This window comes from Polistes fuscatus, unplaced genomic scaffold, assembly GCF_010416935.1.
Source record: "Polistes fuscatus isolate 324 unplaced genomic scaffold, CU_Pfus_HIC Scaffold12, whole genome shotgun sequence".
Classification (NCBI taxonomy): domain Eukaryota; kingdom Metazoa; phylum Arthropoda; class Insecta; order Hymenoptera; family Vespidae; genus Polistes; species Polistes fuscatus.
In genome coordinates, this window is record NW_025113020.1 from 189,370 (window position 1) to 208,176 (window position 18,807).

The 18,807-nt window shown below is 29.1% G+C and overlaps 2 protein-coding genes and 3 long non-coding RNA genes across 9 annotated transcripts; 2 read left to right on the forward strand and 3 right to left on the reverse strand.

Annotated features, from left to right (window-relative positions):
• Positions 1-77: 77 nt before the first annotated feature.
• Positions 78-4,750, forward strand: LOC122526731. 3 transcript variants are annotated; one of them, XR_006306180.1, is made up of 3 exons: positions 486-1,542; positions 3,571-4,308; positions 4,395-4,750. It is a non-coding gene; the product is annotated as an uncharacterized LOC122526731 (long non-coding RNA). The 3 variants fall into 3 exon arrangements; XR_006306181.1 differs by having other exon boundaries at positions 491-1,542; positions 3,571-4,196; XR_006306179.1 differs by lacking the exon at positions 4,395-4,750 and having other exon boundaries at positions 78-1,542; positions 3,571-4,226.
• Positions 4,751-5,083: 333 nt separating this feature from the next.
• LOC122526745 lies at positions 5,084-6,113 on the reverse strand. Its single transcript, XR_006306197.1, has 2 exons — positions 5,524-6,113; positions 5,084-5,432 (listed from the first exon to the last, which is right to left on the reverse strand). It is a non-coding gene; the product is annotated as an uncharacterized LOC122526745 (long non-coding RNA).
• Positions 6,114-8,414: 2,301 nt separating this feature from the next.
• Positions 8,415-10,293, forward strand: LOC122513526 (the record flags this gene model as incomplete). Its single annotated transcript, XM_043629934.1, has 3 exons — positions 8,415-8,613; positions 8,694-8,915; positions 9,853-10,293. Coding segments are annotated over 3 exons (642 nt in total), but the record flags the coding sequence as incomplete, so codon positions are not given.
• An 806-nt stretch (positions 10,294-11,099) lies between these two features.
• LOC122526746 lies at positions 11,100-18,668 on the reverse strand. The gene is made up of 2 exons (XR_006306198.1): positions 17,133-18,668; positions 11,100-11,715 (listed from the first exon to the last, which is right to left on the reverse strand). It is a non-coding gene; the product is annotated as an uncharacterized LOC122526746 (long non-coding RNA).
• Positions 13,769-16,790, reverse strand: LOC122526686 (speckle-type POZ protein B-like). Of its 3 annotated transcripts, none has more exons than XM_043650229.1 (3): positions 15,567-16,790; positions 14,391-14,683; positions 13,769-14,229 (listed from the first exon to the last, which is right to left on the reverse strand). In XM_043650229.1, the coding sequence occupies exon 1, from the start codon at positions 16,546-16,548 to the stop codon at positions 15,571-15,573; it is 978 nt and encodes a 325-aa protein (XP_043506164.1). In that variant the 5' UTR covers positions 16,549-16,790; the 3' UTR covers positions 13,769-14,229; positions 14,391-14,683; positions 15,567-15,570. The 3 variants fall into 3 exon arrangements, with proteins under 3 accessions (XP_043506164.1, XP_043506162.1, XP_043506163.1); XM_043650227.1 differs by having other exon boundaries at positions 13,769-14,233; XM_043650228.1 differs by having other exon boundaries at positions 14,318-14,683.
• Positions 18,669-18,807: the final 139 nt, after the last annotated feature.

Below are 18,807 nucleotides of genomic sequence, written 5' to 3' on the forward strand. Positions count from 1 at the left end.
TCATTACGTTTAATTTTACAATTTTTTGAATACTAAATAGAATATTTAACCAGTTTTCTTCCCAATCACAAAAAACATCACCGGAATTGTTTATTTGGTATCCGTGATTACAGGTATAAATTAAATGGGACAAAGCTGGTAATTTTGTACCCTCCTGCACGTCGCAATTGCTTTGTTGTGATTGGCATTACAAATTACATAATTGTCGATAGCAATTTGCTAACTTGGAAGACACCGTACAAACATTTGTTTCTATTGCCACGATTGAAAGAGGTATGAATGTTAAGAAGACTATGAAATAAAACTAATTGTTCAATTATTCGATCATTCGTCAATTAAATTTTCTACAAGAATCATACAAAGTCAAAAATAAAAACATTTTTTAAATAACAAGATTCTTTTACTATCAGGTAGTTGATTAACGCTTGAATTACATGTTTACGAATACTATTTATAATTGATATTACCAATATTCTTGTTTTCTTAGTTCAAAATAAATAATATTATTCTTTAAGTTCAACGGTATTCTGTAATCTTACACAAAACTGGTTTCTGATTTCTTGGAACGAGATGCGTCGTATATTCGTTTATTGAATAATTTATTATTCCATAACATATATTATATTCGTTTTTCCTACTAAAAATACTTTCAATTTTAATGCTAAGTTTTCGGGTTATTTAATCTATGGGAAGGAATTTGTATTTCGCGCCGAATTGGTTTGGTAGATGCGGCGCTAGTGGAGTGGCGAGGGCATGCAAGGGCTCGAGAAGTAAAGGTTGGTGTATCGTACCATGAGCTATGTGCATGGGTAGGAAATCTGACCACTTCCATTCAGGTCAGTTACCTATATAAAACGTTTGTGCATAGACACAGTTACGCCATATTGACATGTTCTAAGTTTTTCGAATACCGTGAGGCTATTCTTGTGCGATTTACACACAATTCCTGATTTCCTACTATTCAGGTATCATAAACATTATATACAAAATCATTCCTGCTATAAAACTATTACATATTTAGCCTATTCACGGCTAATTAGTGCTATTAATAACTATTCCGATTGGTCATATTCCAAAGTCATCTACAATCGCAACAAATTATGACCAGACTGATATATAATCAATGTTAAACGTTCATGTGAAGTGTTATTTTAATATTTGGATATAAAGATTCGTTTGTTATTTATGAGTTTCATGTTCTTTGTTGAACATTTTTAAATATGTCTGCGAAATTTACAAATGTGATGGTACAATTGAGGAGAAATTATTCAAGAGGCGTAAGTGTTGAAAACACTGTAGAGGAGCTTCTATCATTGAATTATTATCGGTTTCCTGAAGTATGTTTAGCAACAGTTAAATATTGGTTTAATATTTTCCTTGATTATGAAATGAAACATTCTCGTATACGTGAAATATTCGTCGTAACATACGAAGAGACTGAAGCATTTTTATCATGACTAATAAAAGAAAATCCTTTTTGGACGACTACTCACTTTTTGGATGCTTTAAAAATTAACAGTCAATCTCTGGATAGTCAAATGGGTAAAATTAACTATTATTATAAGCATGGAAGATGGTGTAAGATTAGGTAAAAAAAAAACAATCTTTTTTTCAAATTTCCGTGTATCATTTGAAACCTTTGCGAAAAATAAAAATCATTCTTTGAAAAGATTAGTAAGAGTGGATAAGACGTCTTTAATTGAATTCAGAAAAATTAATATCTGAATAAGGAGGGCATTATGCATTATAAAATATTTAACTTACTGAACGAGAAATTTTCAAAAGCGAAAAGAAAATGTGTGTGTGATTAAACTTGTTTTCTATTCTTTACTTTACTTATGTTAAAAAATAAAAGATTTTGCGACGATAAAATGATTTGAAATTCAATGAATATACAAGAAAATGATTAAAACTTTTTCTCCATCGACAAATTTTAATATAATAAATAATTCAGTTTACACATATGCATATGTCAGTGTTCTTAAAGAAAATAATGTATCATATGAATATAACTTCATTTTGCGAGGTATCATAAAGAAGTAACGCAATCCTTGAGGCTTCAGACTAAAAACAAGTTCTAGGAATTTTTGAAAAGATAATAAATAACTCTTTTTAAAAATGAATAAAAATGTACACTTTTGTGTATATTTAAGAACAAAAATCAAAAATATACATTTTTGTAACTTTAATGGCGACTTTAACATAATTTTCTTAAATTGCAAATTCTTGAAATTTCAGAAAAGTATCATGTACATCATTTCTGTAAAATGATTACTTTTACTATAAAATAAGGATATTTTGTCATAATTAATATATAAGAAACTATGAACAGCTAAGTACTTAGCTGTGTTAGAGAATATCAATATTTCTGAAAAAATTATGGTTATTTTAATTTATATATTTTGAAGTCTTTTTAAAAACAAATATTTTAACAATCGTATACAAATATACTGTGCTATTAACTATTAATTAGACTATTTATAATTTATGGGTATATCATTTGGATTATAATCAACAACAGCTAAATGGAATATATTAGACAATTTGAAAAAAAATGCTTGAAATCATGCCTACAAATATTTAGAATTAAACTATCAAGTTATTAAATACATTATAGCAATGTAAACATTTGTAAGACAGCAAATATATACGGAATTGGTAATTTCATTATTAAATTAATTAGAAAACACGTAATAAACGTTATTAAATTATTCAATGTCAAAAACTTGATTAGCGTACATTTTTCATAAATGACAGATATGTTGCAAAAACTTAGAAATCTGGATTCGTACCAGCAGAAGCCTTTTACTGTTATTCAACTGAAAATACTGTACATAGTTTACATAGCCGTTAAAATAAGTTATAACAGGACCAGTTTTTTTTAGCTCTTTTCTGATCCCTAGTACCTAACTCTATAAATAAGATTCAAATTGACACATTGAAATATTACCGCTATGGGGTATAGCAGCGAAAAGCCACATTGTCAAGCTCGAGGCTCAACAATCCATAACCCTGCGCACAATCGTGGATGCTCCATGGTACGTCCGTAATGAAGAGATAAGGAAGGACTTAAATATTCCCACGATAGAAGAAGAAATAACCAAGTCAACCAGCAGATACAAAAGAAGAATTGATACGCACATAAACCCGTCAACGATAACTACAACCAATATATCCCGAGAAGGTTCAAAGGAATCCACCCAGAAGACTTAGTAAAAATTATAACTAAACGAAATAAACGACAATAGCGACGCTATCTCATTGGAGAAACCGTCCACGTGCTATATTTTTTCACTTATACAACAATTTACCAAATGTCTACGAACAAATTGTAAATATGTATGGAGTTTAAAAAAAAAACACACACACACATTGAACGCCATTGTATTAATATTGATTTTTAAATTAATTTGTACAGAATAACACTGGCCAACATGATTTTCCTTGTCAAAGATATAATTAATTTTTTCCACTAATTTTGTAGTGCTGATTACGAAATCAAACCTAATTTTATCGTATCACATTAGATTTTTAGTAAAATTAATATATTCGTTATTTTTGATTTTTCAGTAAAAATAAATTAAAATATTGAGTTTTGGCGCTCTTTCCTTGAATTAAGCGACCTCTCGTGAGAAAATATATTAGCTGGAACAGCGACACGCCCATCCGAAACGCGTTACATGGAAATAAGCCGTTATAGTTACTTTGTTTACAAACTATTTACTGAAATCAGTGTGTTTATCTATGATGACCGATGAAATATTTGATGCAACACTGAATACTACTGAATTAGAAGCTTGGCTGGCGTTCAAAGATGTTGTCAACAATTTTTTAGGAAATCACAAACATCCTGATTATAAAAATATTGTAGCAAACTTATTAAATAAATATAAAAAATTAGGGTGTAATATGAGTATAAATCTCCATTTTTCATATTCACATGTGGATTTTTTCCCTAATAATCTTGGTGATTATAGTGAAGAACATGGAGAAAGGTTTCACCAAGACATTAAAACTATGGAAACAAGGTACCATGGTCGATGGAATGTGAATATGATAACTGCTGGTCAATAAAACGTGATATTATTGATGATTCTATTAAAAAAATTACACCCAGACGTAATTTTATCAATAAACGTAAAAGATGTCACTCAAAATAGCCCTGTAGCAATTATTGTACTTGATATTTTCTCTTTGTAAGTTTTCAAATATATGTATTTATAATATAATTGATTTTTTCTTAAAATTTTAAAATAAACGTTTTTTCCTTTTTGCAAAGAAATCTGATGTGATAGAGTAATTATATAGGTATTTTTGTGTTCAAAATACTATAAATTAGTGATATTTTTCACTCAAATCAAAATAACGTTCAAAAAGTTTTCATTTGTAGGCAGGTGTAATTGTTGATCTGATTTTGCATAGAATATTATCTATGTCTTATTAGAAATTAAACAAATGCAGAAAAAAATAAACAATGGAAAGTAAAATATATCAATGTTTAAAACATGATAACATATTGTAAAAATAATCTCATAATAACGCGAAGTCGGCGTTCAATGTCTTAACATTTCCTGATCGAAATTTACAATAAAATACCAAGAGATTTATGTACATACTTAATCGCCATAGAACTATAAAATGTAATCATTATGAAACCATGCGCAAGCTATGCACACATGTATTTTAATTATATTCTTATATTATTTGCTTCTTCTTATTTTGTTAACGATAAATATTATTGTAATATGTAGTTTTGTAATAGGTGTTAATAAAACATATTATTCAAGGTCAAATTCAAGTTAAGCATTAGTGTATTTCCCTAGCAATCAGATGGTCAGGATTCGATCCTACATATATGTTTTCCCCAATTTAAACAATTTTTAATTTTCCTAAATAAATAAAAAATTTACAAGTATTATCAATTAAAACATAAACAATTCTTCAAGAGAAAAATAAATGGAAGAACAATATAAAAAGAAATGCGCTATCTTTATTGAATTATTAGATTATTATATAATTACTGATACAATAAATGAAAGGATACATTAAAAGTGACAAATGTAATGTTAAATGAAAAAATGGCTTGACATCAAACAATTTATTCTGAATTATTTATTTGTCTTCTTAATGCTAATAGACGTGAACAAATAAACACCATAAGATTATACTATCCTATAATAGCATACGATATAGAAAATTAATAGCTATTGATACTTAAGATTTCAAAGTATCTGAACACATAGATACTAGAAAAAAAATATCTCAGAATACTATAATGAGAATTAAGTAATACGAACCATTTGACTGCATTTGAATCCTTTACGCTCAATGCTTTTTTCGCCGAGGCCTACCAAAAATTCTAAACGACTTGCTGCTTATTTCGCGTATTTCTTACAGCTAATTTAAAATGATTTCACGATGTACAAATTTACCTATAAAATTATTATTTTTGAATATATTTCGTGTATCTTTATATTTATTCGACGTCCACACATCACGTAATAGTAAGCACAGTATACATACCGTTTTCTTAGCTTTTATTGTTTAACTTTTCTTAGATCGTCTAAGCGTGTGGTTTAGTCGACTTTTATAATCATTTCCTAAACTAAAAAGTATAAGTAGCTTGACAACATTTTGCTTAAACCTTTGAGCGCTGCGTAGTCCGACGTTAAACGTGCGCCGTTGACTGCCCACTCTTTACAAAAAAGCACACTTGGAGCTGCGTATTTTTTACGAAAAAGCGCAAGTTAAGCAAACTGAATTTTCATTGCAAAATGAAAATAAAATGGTTTTGTCAGATCCCACATATGCCTAACTAGCCTAAATTGAATGTTTATGTGAGAACAAATATATGCGTCAAAACGCTTAAAAGGTCAATCGATAATTTCATTTAACTCGCTGTAATTCGATAAGTAGCTTCATTTGTAAAAATATTTATTAATTAGTGATAAATTAGTTTAATAATTAATTATAAGCGGTGTTTAGTGTCTCCTGAACGGACGTAGGTAATTAAGTTCTTTATCTCCTTCATTTCTTGCTTACTAATTATTGCTATTACTGCTATTACTGCTATTTGATAAACGAATATATTGTATTCGTAATCCAAACACATTGTCACTAATTATAGCAGTAAAATCTGGAATCATTTTGAAGCGAATGAAAACTTGTTTAATGCTCAAAATAAATGAAATATGATCGATGTTATTTATTATATGATGTAATCATAATGTAATCATGACATTTGTGATCTACACTTTAATATTACAATAATAATTACATAGATTAAACATATTAAACGAATCTCTACTATTATATTAGATTACACTTCTTTTAACTTGTTTCTATCGATTACATTTTTATCTCATAATTTTAATCACGTAACCGCAAGTATTCGCAAGTATTGATATAACGTATATAACATACAGCGAACATTAAAAATTTCTCCAATGTGAACCAACGGACCGACTCGCAAACAGTGATGAATCTGAGTTGATCTAAGACAACACGATACGGCACTCTCTTTGAATATTATTTCAATTTAAAAATTCATTTTCTATTTTTTCATTTTGTTCACTATGGATATCGTACATAGAAAGTGTTCATTTTTAATTGCATTTGACTGTAAGTAATACAATTACATTATATTATTTTATATTTCCAAGAATATTAACAATATCTTGAAGATATTAATTTTTCATACGATTAGCAATAATTTTCATATTACTAAAATTAGATGTCCTCGATACCTCCGCTATGCCTTTACCTACAAAAAAGAAATAGATATCAAAATATGTCCCTTTTCATGCTATGCAAGTTTCGTATGAATCATTTTTCGTATTATTATTATACTAATAACAGAGATATTAGAGCCGAACAGAGTAATTATCTTTGGATGCGAATAACACGAGAAAAAATGATCGAAATACCATGTTCATATAAGTTACTTTAATTCGTTGTTTCGTACACTATATAAATATCATGAAAAATATAAATAGTTCTTTGTAAAAAACGTATATATTCTTGGAAATATTCTTCAAGTAAAAAAATTACTATAAAATAATAAAAATATCGAGACAAATGAATGTGAATGAGTGGAAGAGTAAAGACTGATGAGCGTATACGTACGAATGATTTATTAATTGTTGCGTGATTCATTCGTAGAAAATCATGATATTAACGGCTTAGACGTTACGCGTTGGGAAAAAAAGGAAATTAACGCTTAAATCAGTCGATGTTAGGTGTTAGACGAGAACAGTCGAACTTAGACGTAGAAGCAGACGTTAGACGAATAGATGGTAATCAAATAGACGACAGAAAAAAAATAAGAAACAAAATAAGTGTAGACAAGAAGAGAAGACCACTCGGTCATAAACGAAGACACAAAGGAAAGTAAAAGCGATAAATAAACGATTGGACGTTCAAGAAAGATGATCGAAAACGAGTTTACTAATATTTTGTTCTGCTATTGCAATTATTCTTCAATTATGCGATGATGATTTCAACCTAATAGGAAAAAATTTCATTCGCGAACACGAGTATATATTATACATTAGACATTCGTTTCATTATATCTATATATTTTCTACACAACCTTGAGAAAAAATTTTCTTAAGTATTAGATCTCCTTATTATTAGAATTTTCTTTTTTTTTTTTATTATTAACTCCCTACATCATTACAATTTGTCCGTAGACATTTGATAAATTATGTAAGTGAAAAAAAGATAGTAAAAACTTCTTTAGAATCGTTGTGTTTTAATACTCGATAAAACGAAGAAACGACACGGAAAAGAGAGCAAACATTTACATCTATAGGTCATCCACGAAAATTCAATAAATTACACACCAGAAATATCATCGCGGATTCTTAAAAAAGATTGCTTTAAAATTCCAATGATTTTAAGTGGGCATTTCAACGTGAATTTAGCATCGGATACAGCGTTCCCTTTGATTGAGTTCCTGAACACCAAATTAAATTTTAAAATGTACAACAGTCAAACTGAATCGACAATATAAACGAAAACAGTAATTGACGTTGTATTTCAAAGATATATTAATCAAATCCAAACCAAAGCATTTATTTCATACTTTAGTTACCATAAGCTACTCGTGTCATTTGTTGAAATTGAAAACTTGGAGTCTGTATAATGTGTAATGTAGAATAAAATGTAAACGTTTGTCTTATTCTCTCAAAGTTTAGTTTTCTGAAGGTTTAAACACTTCTACCGCGAGTGAATTGCGCGCATTTATTTTTTGAAATACGTTTCTTTATAAGTCTGAATGATTCTTGTAAAAAACTTATTTGACAAATGATCAAATAGTTAAATAATTGCTTTCATTTTACAGATTTTTTAGCGTCCATACCTGCTTCAATTGTGCAAGTACAAAAAAATATTTGTAATATTTGTACTATTCCCAGCCAGCAAATGGTTATCGGCAATTATGTAAGTTGCAATGTCAATCACAACAAAGCAATTGTGACGTACAGGAGGGTACAAAATTACCAGCTTTGTCCCATTTAATTTATACCTGTAATCACGGATACCAAATAAACGGTTCCGGTGATGTATTTTGTGATCCAGAAGGAAACTGGTTAAATATTCCAGTTTGTGTAGGTAAGATTACAAACTTTTGTTTTATAACGACAATTCTTTACTAATCAATCATTTTCTTTATGATTCTTACATTATTTTAGAAATATGTTGCCAGTCATTGGCTTCAGTATCGACTAACGTTCAATGTACATTGAATGGTGAATGGGTATCTTGTGAATCTCCTGTTTTGCCTGGAACCATCGCAGAACTCAGTTATCGCGACAATAATAAGGAAGTTGGAAAAGTTCAATTGAAACAAAAAAATCAAGTTACATGTAACGATACAGGTCATTGGGAACCCAAACCAATGCGATGTTTCCCAAGTATGTAGGTTATTATTGCATATGTTAGGGGTGTCAGCATAATTTTTGTAACTTTTATGGGGAAAAATAACCCTTCTTCTTCTTTATTAACAAAATTATAATACGTACAAATACTTATAATTTGAAATATCCTGATATCTATGTTAAGTGACTTAACATGTTTAAAGCTTTGAAACAATTTGAAAAACCTAGTCCTGTACGGGCTTATTCTTTTATAATATCATAATATATTAAAGGAAACTTTTTTATAGACATATTATTAGAGTTTAGCATGCTAGATAACATATCTTAAATTTTAATTATCTAACAATTTCAGATAGTAAAAATACAAATATTACCTATAATTATAATTACATGGATTCTAGTACAATGTGTAGCATATTTCATTGAAATAGTGTAAAGGGTCATTTATTTATGCCATATTTAATACAGCGTTAATAGTTCAAATTAATTTATTTATTATACGGAAAATTTTCAATTAATGTAATAGTTACAAAAAGTTGCAATATTTTCGTGAATCATATACGAGGTACATTTTCTTTATTAATTATATTTTTACACGATCAACACTATCAATTAATCTATTTTTTAACAATTTAAGTTCATTATACACAGCTTCATGCTTTAAAAAGTAGAACAGCTAACTGACGCTAGTTTCTTATGTCACTTAAACCAAAATTAAAATTAAAAACTTGATAATTAAAAAAATGGATATTTAAACTTATTAATTGTGTGTAATTTCAGGTTTACAATTGTGAATTATCTTTTGTTAAATATTATACTTTGTAATATATACTAGAATATTATTGAAAAGTGATAGCTTTTCTATAGAATAATTGAATAATTCTATATAATAATAAAATTAATTTCTAATTAATAATTTAGTAACATTAATTATAATCATATATTTTAATGTTCGTTTCCCTAAATGTTTTAGAATGCGGGGTTGTTCTTTCATTAAAAATACCCCTTATTATCAACGGAGCTGTAAACGGCTATTTATCTACACTCTCACAAGTTCCCTGGCCCGCTACTTTCTATAAAGAAAAAATTTCAAATGGATTGAAACATTTTGTTTGCGGAGCAACAATAATAAAAGAAAAATTCCTTCTTACCACAGCTCACACTGCGTCTACGACGAAACGATTTAATCGATAAACGACCCAAGTAAATATTATATAGCAACTAGAAACGTTTATCATGACTATGATTCTAAACAGCACGAAAAACAATTCGTTAAAAAGGCCAGAGTATGGAAAATACAATAGAACCAAAATTTTCGTTCAAATAAAATGAACTATTTAACAAAGAAATGATATGTATAGGTTATGTGTGTGCAGGTTATATATTAGTTATAATAAAGTTAATAATTTTTCTTTTTTTTTAAGGTTAAAAGTATTTATGTTCCTTGTAATTATGTGGGCTACGAAGGAAATTATGCTAATGACATAGCTATCGTGGAAATCGAAAGACCATTTGAATTTTCACATTTATTATTACCGGCATGTTTAAATGGTGAATTCATTGAGTCTGGATTAGGGGTAGCTTCAAGATTTGGAAGAACCAATGAATCCAGTTTTGTTTTGCAATTTGTATCATTGCCCTACGTTCCTCTTAGTCAACGCTAAAATAGTCAAAGATAAAATTGTTTATAATGTTCAATCATATTGATATTTCGAACAAGGACTTATTTCTGTCGTTAAATATCATCCACTTGCCTCTTCTGTCACTTAAGTTTAAATGCAGAATCGAACAGTGTCAATCAGACGGTTAAGATAACAGTCAGAAAGTTAGTATTATTATTTTTCTTAACTCTATACTTTTGTTTTAACAATTCTCCATCTTTAATACTAAACTAAAATTCCTTTACTCGTATAAATAAAAATGTTAAATAAATATTATTATATATAAAACATTTAAAAATTATTTCTCGTCCACTCCAAAAGTTTCAATTCTCACAACAATCAATTTTCAGCAAGAATTATAAGTAGTTTTTCCTAAGTTTAAAAGAATGTTACAATGATAAGTAAAAACATCTGTTTCAGAAGAACAATATATATCTAATTAATAATGTTTAACAAAAATATTAGGAAAGAAATTATTCGTGAGTTCGTTAATGCGTGCCGTATTTTTATCATAGGAATGAGTGAAATAGGGATGGATAAGTAAATCAATGTACACACATTTGGTATACAATGAATACAACTTGCCTCGATATAAAAACTCTCACCGAATTGAGAGAAAAGCCGGGACAAGCGAATATTTTATTCAGAATGAAATTATACAAATAGATAGTGGCTCGAAAATAGACTATATAGAAAAGGAAATACAGTCTAATCTCGTTATGAACCTGTGTACGGGGGTGAAGGAGAATATAATTTTAGGAATTTCCGCATTCCTACTATTCCTTCGCAGGTGACGGTCGTCAGTTAAACTTCTCCTACTTTTTACGTGTATTAGTGTATGCATGATTCTTTTTGGTATCGCGTTGAGTCCCTCCGAGTAAAATTGCTATCCATCTTATAGTATACTGTGTCTTGTTTTTAAAATACATTTTTTTTTCACCTCATGGAGGGGAAGGTCTTTCGTTGAAATGTTCGTTGACGGACTTATAAGGAGCGGGCTCTTAACGCGACTCGATTGTAACGCAAATACGTCGCGAGATATATTTTACCGCATGCTAGAGAACTCTCTTACCTGACTTATTACGCCGGAAACCTGTGGAAGCCACGAATATTCTAGTGGTCCTGCCACATTATCGCACGTGAGGTGGTAGGTGCTGCGAATTTCTGCGAAATTTCTGAAGGTAATAAAATATTAATTATTAAGTAGCGCAAAAAAATAAAAACATACGGTGGATTAAGTAAATTTTTAAATATAAATAAATCTACGATACATTACATTATTAAAAAATCGAAATCTGAAGGAATTATAAAAAATAAATACCGTTCAGGTATTATCAAAGAAGTTAGCGGAAAGAGAAGAAAGAGTTTTGATCCGTGAAATAAAAAAAAATCCAAAGATTACCGCTACAAAACTTGCAACAATAGTTAATCAGAACTTTAAGAAAGATGTACATCCATAATTATGTACAAGAGTACTACGTACAAATGATTATCATGCTAGGGTTCCCAAAAAGAAGCCATACATTAGTGATATTAATAAGAAAAAAAGATTAAAATTCGCCAAAGAATTTATTAGCAAAGATGATTCATTCTGGAATAAAGTAATATTTTTCATTATTAGTAATATTATAAATTTCGATTCTCCAAATCTTTTTGTGACTTCAGCAATCGTTACGTTTTTACAAAATAAATCATAATTATTGTATATATATTTCGATTTGCTTTAAACTATATCTGTATAATCTACAGAGTCAAACCTCCATCCAATGTTAATAATATGTTAATAAGTGTTCTATAATACACTTATTATAATTAATAAAATATTTCATGGCAACTGCTCAAATACTTTCGTGAGCGACTTTATATTATTAAAAAGTAATTATTTAAGTTCACACATACACAAACATTTGTGTAAAGTTACCAATCTGTCAAAAGGTAAAAGTAATAATCTTTCTCCTGAAGGAAACAACTATTATAATTTTCTTGAAAAATATTTATTGAAATCATTAGAAAACTTATTTTCTCCGCATAGATGATCAATCATTTTACTGGAAGAGATAGCGCATTATTTTCAACAACGATAAAAAGAAGCCGATAATACTGAAATAATGAAAGATTTTGGAAGACACCGTCCTCATTTTATTCAGACTGGGAAGAAACAATATGCATGAATATTCTATCAAAAGATTTGAAAAATGAATGCATCTCGATTATTTATAAATTATTTTCTACAATAATTCTTATTAAACTATAATCTCTTGCAGCTTTTTCATCAGTATCAGTATCCATTTAAATTCTTATTTCAGTATTCGAGATTTCTAAAACTAATGGAAGAAAGTTTAGTGCCTATTACTATCGTTATAAAAATATATCTAATTGTAATAGAAAGTATCCATCACAAACAAACATTGAACGTTGTAAGGCATATAGGCGGCGAAAAAAATTGTTTTTTTACGCTAAAGAAGTATAACTTCTTACGTGCGTACATAAGTAGATATATATAATATTTACTTATATAATAATATTTATTATTATTTATTATTTATTCCTTACTCCGCCCCTTTCGGGTTTGGAGGGGTTCCTTTAGATTCTTTCTTTTACAATATCCTACAATAATAATCAATCTAACTATATACATACATATATCATCTTATATAAACTATAATCCAAACATGACAATTGATACTCAAAAATTCTAATTTATAACTGACATTATATAAAAAAATTATCTTAACACTCTTCTCTCAAATTTTCTCCACTTCCCTTCTCTTTCCTACCACTCGTTTTAGTATCTCTGCCTTCTTCGCATCCTGACTTAGTATATTTTCTATTCCAACTTCACTTCCCATTACTTCACATTTCCCCAATACGTGCATGTAACTTTTCTCCCCTTCTTTGAACAATCTACACCTTTTCTCCTCCTCTCCTTTCCAAAATTCTCTGCTTTTACATTCATTTCCGCACCTGAATCTTGCTATTATTTTCCTATTCCTCATTGGCATATCCTTTTTCAAATACTCTGGTTCTTCCTCTGCTCTTATATACTTGTATACCGTGTTATACCTTGAGTTCTCTATCTTATCCATTCTCTCTTCGTTTTTTTTCCTTTCCTTGCTCAATAATATATTTTCTCTCAACTCTTTTTTAAATTCCATACCTCTTTTACTTTTTCTTTTCTTATTATTCCGACTCTCATTTTTTATTCCTTCCCTACTTTCTCTCTTTCTCTGTCTCTATCCTTTTCTCTTATACATTCTTTCACCAATTTTATATCCGAGTCCCTTATCTTCTCTTCAAATTTTAACACTCTTCTTAACGCTTTAATTCTCATTCTCTCATATTTACATTCTTCCTCCACTATATAATTTGGTATATTACTATCTAACCCTAAAGTCCATTTCATATCTCTTCTTTGTACACTTTTCAACCTCTCATCTTCCTCCCATCACCATATTTCTGCTCCAAATAACGCTACACTCTCCACTAACGCTGTAAACAATTTCCTTCTTCTTCTGTAGCTTTTCTTAGATATCCTTTCTCCTATGCTCCATGCATTCTTCATCACAATTACTGCTTTCCTCTTTCTCTCCTCCATGTGCCTCTCATTCCTTCCATTCTTCTGTAATATGTATCCTAAGTATCTTATTTCCTCCACTTCCTCTAATTCTTTGTCTCCCCGCTTCCACATACTATCTAGATAGAAAGATAAAAGATAAAATCACAAATAAATAAGTAATAAATAAATAAATCAATAAAAAAGATAAAAGATAGAATCACATTCTATCTTTTCCTTTTCTTTTTTCGAATACCAGAATTTTTGTTTACGCTTCACTCAATAACATCTTCTTACTTTCTAGATACTTTCTAAACCTCCTTAACACACATTTCAGCTCTTCTTCTCTATCTGCTATCAAGCCAATATCATCAGCATACGATACACTCCACACCTTCTCGTTCCCAGCTCTACATCCTCCTACTTGCCCTTTTCTCATCTCTTCCTTTAAGTCCGCCATATATATATTAAAAAGAGTCGGGCTTAACGGACATCCCTGACTTACTCCCTTTTCCATCACAAATTCCTCCGCTTCTTCCTCTTCTACTTTGATTACATTTATCGTTTTCCTATATGTACCCATAATCCTCCTATATAATAATATAACTACTATATAATATATATAATATATAAGGAGGTTTTAATGTTAATTTCAACTCGGAAAAATCTGATGTTCTCATCAACTGTTTACGTGAAGATTTAAATCTTTTAACATATAACGATCAATCAGTTCCTACAACCCGACATGGTACTACAATTGATGCTGTATTTATACGAAATTTAGATAACGTTTATAGTAAACAATTTGTATCATATTGTAGCTACCATACGCCTCTTGTAATTCACATACTCATTGAATCACAATCAGATCAACTAGTGCGTGTGACGTAATTCATTTTCAACATTTATAAATTGTATATATAGTTATATTTAAATTATTTTGTTTCTGAAGTTATTTTTAATTATATGAATAATTTACCAAGGTTTTTATGCAACAAAGGTTTTCCCTAACGAGCAAGTAAAGTATTATACTTTTTATTGGCTCAACCAAGTGTTTTATTTCTTATTTTTTATTTCTTATTTTAATTAAACCCTTCCTCTTCCTCATGTGTATAAATAAATAAATTAGATTATACTTATGAATTAAACCTTTATCAAAATTGTATTTAATATCTTAATTTTATTATTTTATCGTCTTTTTTACAAATGTAGAATATATTGAAACGCGGGATAAAATTTGTGGAGTTATTTTTAAAGTTATCTTTGAGGTTATTGAAGTTACATGTAATATTGTTTTGTTACGCCAAATAAATATAACTTTTTACGTGCGTGCATGAGTACACACACCCGTGTTTTTTTTTCTAATAATACATTCTTTTTTGCCATAGTTTGTTGTTTATTATTACAAACTTCGATGCGATTACATTAGATACAAAATCAAATGTATTAAAAAGTAATAAATCATAAACTGACCGTATTATGGAAGACCATTTTTCATGACGTATAAAAGGAGCTCGCCTGTTAATTTTTGATTCTCTTTTATTAGTTCTTGAAATGGTAAGGAGTCAGAAATTTCCTTACGATGATTTCTTATATAGAGCATACTCTTTTGTTTTATTTCCGGAATGTTAAATCTATCTGCGAGTATAAGAAGTTTAATAACATTGTTCAGGTTAATATACCCTATTGCTATATTGATTAATTCCGTATTCAAATATTTCATTTGATACTTATGCGTTGCTACTATTAAATTTATAAGAAAATCTTCTCCAAGTTTTTTAAAATAAATGTTGCCAGTGTTACCAAGATAAAGATATCTCAATATGATCTGAAATACTGCTGGATCCATTTCCTTGATATAAATGATGTTTTCTTTACTTTCTCGCATATCATTTCGTAACATTGCTGCGAATACAGGATTTCCGACAAGTAACGCTTTATGGGCAGAAAATTCTTCTCCCTCGACATTTATTATCACGTCCGTAAATTCTTCGTCCTCATACATGTATTGCAGATTAGAGCGCATTGTTAAATTTTCGTCATTTATACTTTCGTTATTTTTTATTCTATACGTGACAGTTACTTTACAATTATAACCCTTAGTTCCATAGAGACAATCGACGGTTGTTGTTGGATTTTCTTTATTGACTTTTACACTTACATTGCAATTGCGCTTTTTATTAAACCATAAAATTTCTTCAAACCGTGGTTTATCAACACAGAAATTGTTGAAATCGTTTTTAATGTGTAAAGAAAAAGCTATACAATAATCATATTCCTCTTTTAATATTACACAACAATGTATATCAGTGCCTTGTAATACAAATTCAGGAGATTCATATTGAGTACGATTAGCACACATTTTAACTTGAAATTCAAATATTGTCTTCATATTTTCTATTTTTTCAATATCATTATCAAATAATAAACGATTTTTTCTTCTATCAGTGGACATTTTTTACGCGTAAAAGCACTATTACTTCGATATTTATTTTACTTTAAGAAAGTAAAGTAAGAAGCTTATATAGTGTAAAAGCGGGAGGACACGTAATAAAGTGAGGTTAGGATAAAGGATAAAACGTTGGTGGAAGAGTCGGTAAGGAAGATTTCTAACTAATCAATGGAAAATATTAAAATGAATGGTAAAGCGAGCGGAAATATGAAAACAAGAAGCTATGCAGGAGCAAAAGAGATGGAGCAATCAAGGTTATGTTTTGGGAAGGAGAACCAAGATAGTAGAGAGATGAATGAGAAGTTGGGTAGAATGGAAAGGAAATTAGAAAGCTTGATTAGCATATTAGAAAAAAGGGAAGAGGAATGGAAAGAGGAGAAGAAATTGTGGATGAAAGAAAGACAACAATGGATGGAGGAAAAGAAGACACTAGAACAAAGAATATGCAAACTGGAATGGGATAAGGAAAGGGGTGAGAGAAAGAGAGAGAGAGAAGAGAAGGAATAATATTGTGATAAAGGGTACAAACATGGAGAAGGAAAATTTGGAAAAAATGTGGAGGAGTTCAACAAAAGAAAATGATTTACTTTTAATTTAAATCTTATCTTCTCTCCCCCTTTAATCTCCTCATTAAATGATATCTCAATGATAGTAATATTAACTAATTACATACACAGTACACTAGTTTAATAGAAATATATAACACAGTTTATTTTAGAGGTTAACATATCACACCAACTAACACTCATTAAACGTATCACAGGATTAGTATTGTCTTATTTGAATACTCGAGACGAGAATTGTAATAACGGAAAAATTCTATATGTGTACGCCGCGTAGTGGTGAAAGTAAATACTAAAAAGAACTGTATAGGTTGATTTGGCGCCATTATTGGTGTCGCTTTAAATTAGGGTTTTCGTGTTACAATGATTATAGCATATTCACAACTGGTACAGTATATTGTTCTGCTATTTAAGTCTATTGAATATTAGGGTGATCTTTATTTTAGATATTTTTGAATTTTTATTCGATCATATGATTCGAAATAAGTAAACAAAAAATTATTCTCCAAGTTTTAAGACTTCATATAAATTTTAACTTTTGTCGCACAGCGATATAAATTTCATATTTGAATATCATGGGGTTTTTGACAATTGATTGATCAATTTTTTACTCCGATCAAAGTAATTATTCAATAGTAGCTATACTTCAGAATTTGTATAAATTTTTAGCTATTATAATTTTGGATTTGTAGCTAAATAAAAACAACTCATTACTCGCTTTTGAAGTTAAACTTCTTTATCGCAAATGACTATTTAAATTTGACAGATATATTAATTTACAAAAGATATGCATATTAAGAAAATTCGTGAGTGAAAGTGCCGTAAAATGCAACAAACAGAACAAACTGAATGCAAAATAATTTCATTTATTTCATCTATTTGTAGATTATCTTCAGGTAATTTCGTAGATAGTAGAGACGATGGCTTTACGATACCTAAAATAAACACGTTTGTTTTCGACTCGATTTTGTTAAAAAATTATTCATCTAAAATGAAATTTTTCCTGCAGAAAGTCAACGAGCTTCGCTGAATTCTCTCTATTATTTTTCTATATTTATGAGTTAGGACATTTTTTTGTATATTCATTAATATTTATTATATACAGGTGCCAGAATTAAAGTTGTTACTTTAGAAATATTAAAAACAATAAATTTTTTCACATCTTGCGCAATTAATGAAAGATGACTTTTTACAAGAGTAACGATTTTTTAATAGAATGATTGGAAAACAAATTTCATTAACATTTAAAAATATTTCTCTTTCATTTATAATTAATAATTCTGAAGCGTATTAAAAATATCGAATCATTTTATTAAAAATTATCTATGATGAAAATTGATGAACTATTGATTGTATCTTAATGCTTTCTTTACAAGAATTGAAATTTCGTTTGTATTCGATTAAATATAAACAATTCTGCACATACGCTTTATCAGATTTTTAACCTGCCTATATAAATAAACGTCGCAAGGTGGAATACACTTCGAAGAAATAACTTTAATAGTACAGGTAGGCGATCAATCACCTCAGCCTGGAATACTTCATCATATAACTCAGGCTTTTTTGTCGTCCTCAAAAGTTTATGATGAGAAGAAAAGTGTTCTTTTCCTAAGTAAGATTTGAAGCAATCTTTGAGGAAGTCAGTGTAAAATTCTGTCACGAGCTTTTCAGACTTCGATGAATTTACAACGCGACGTTT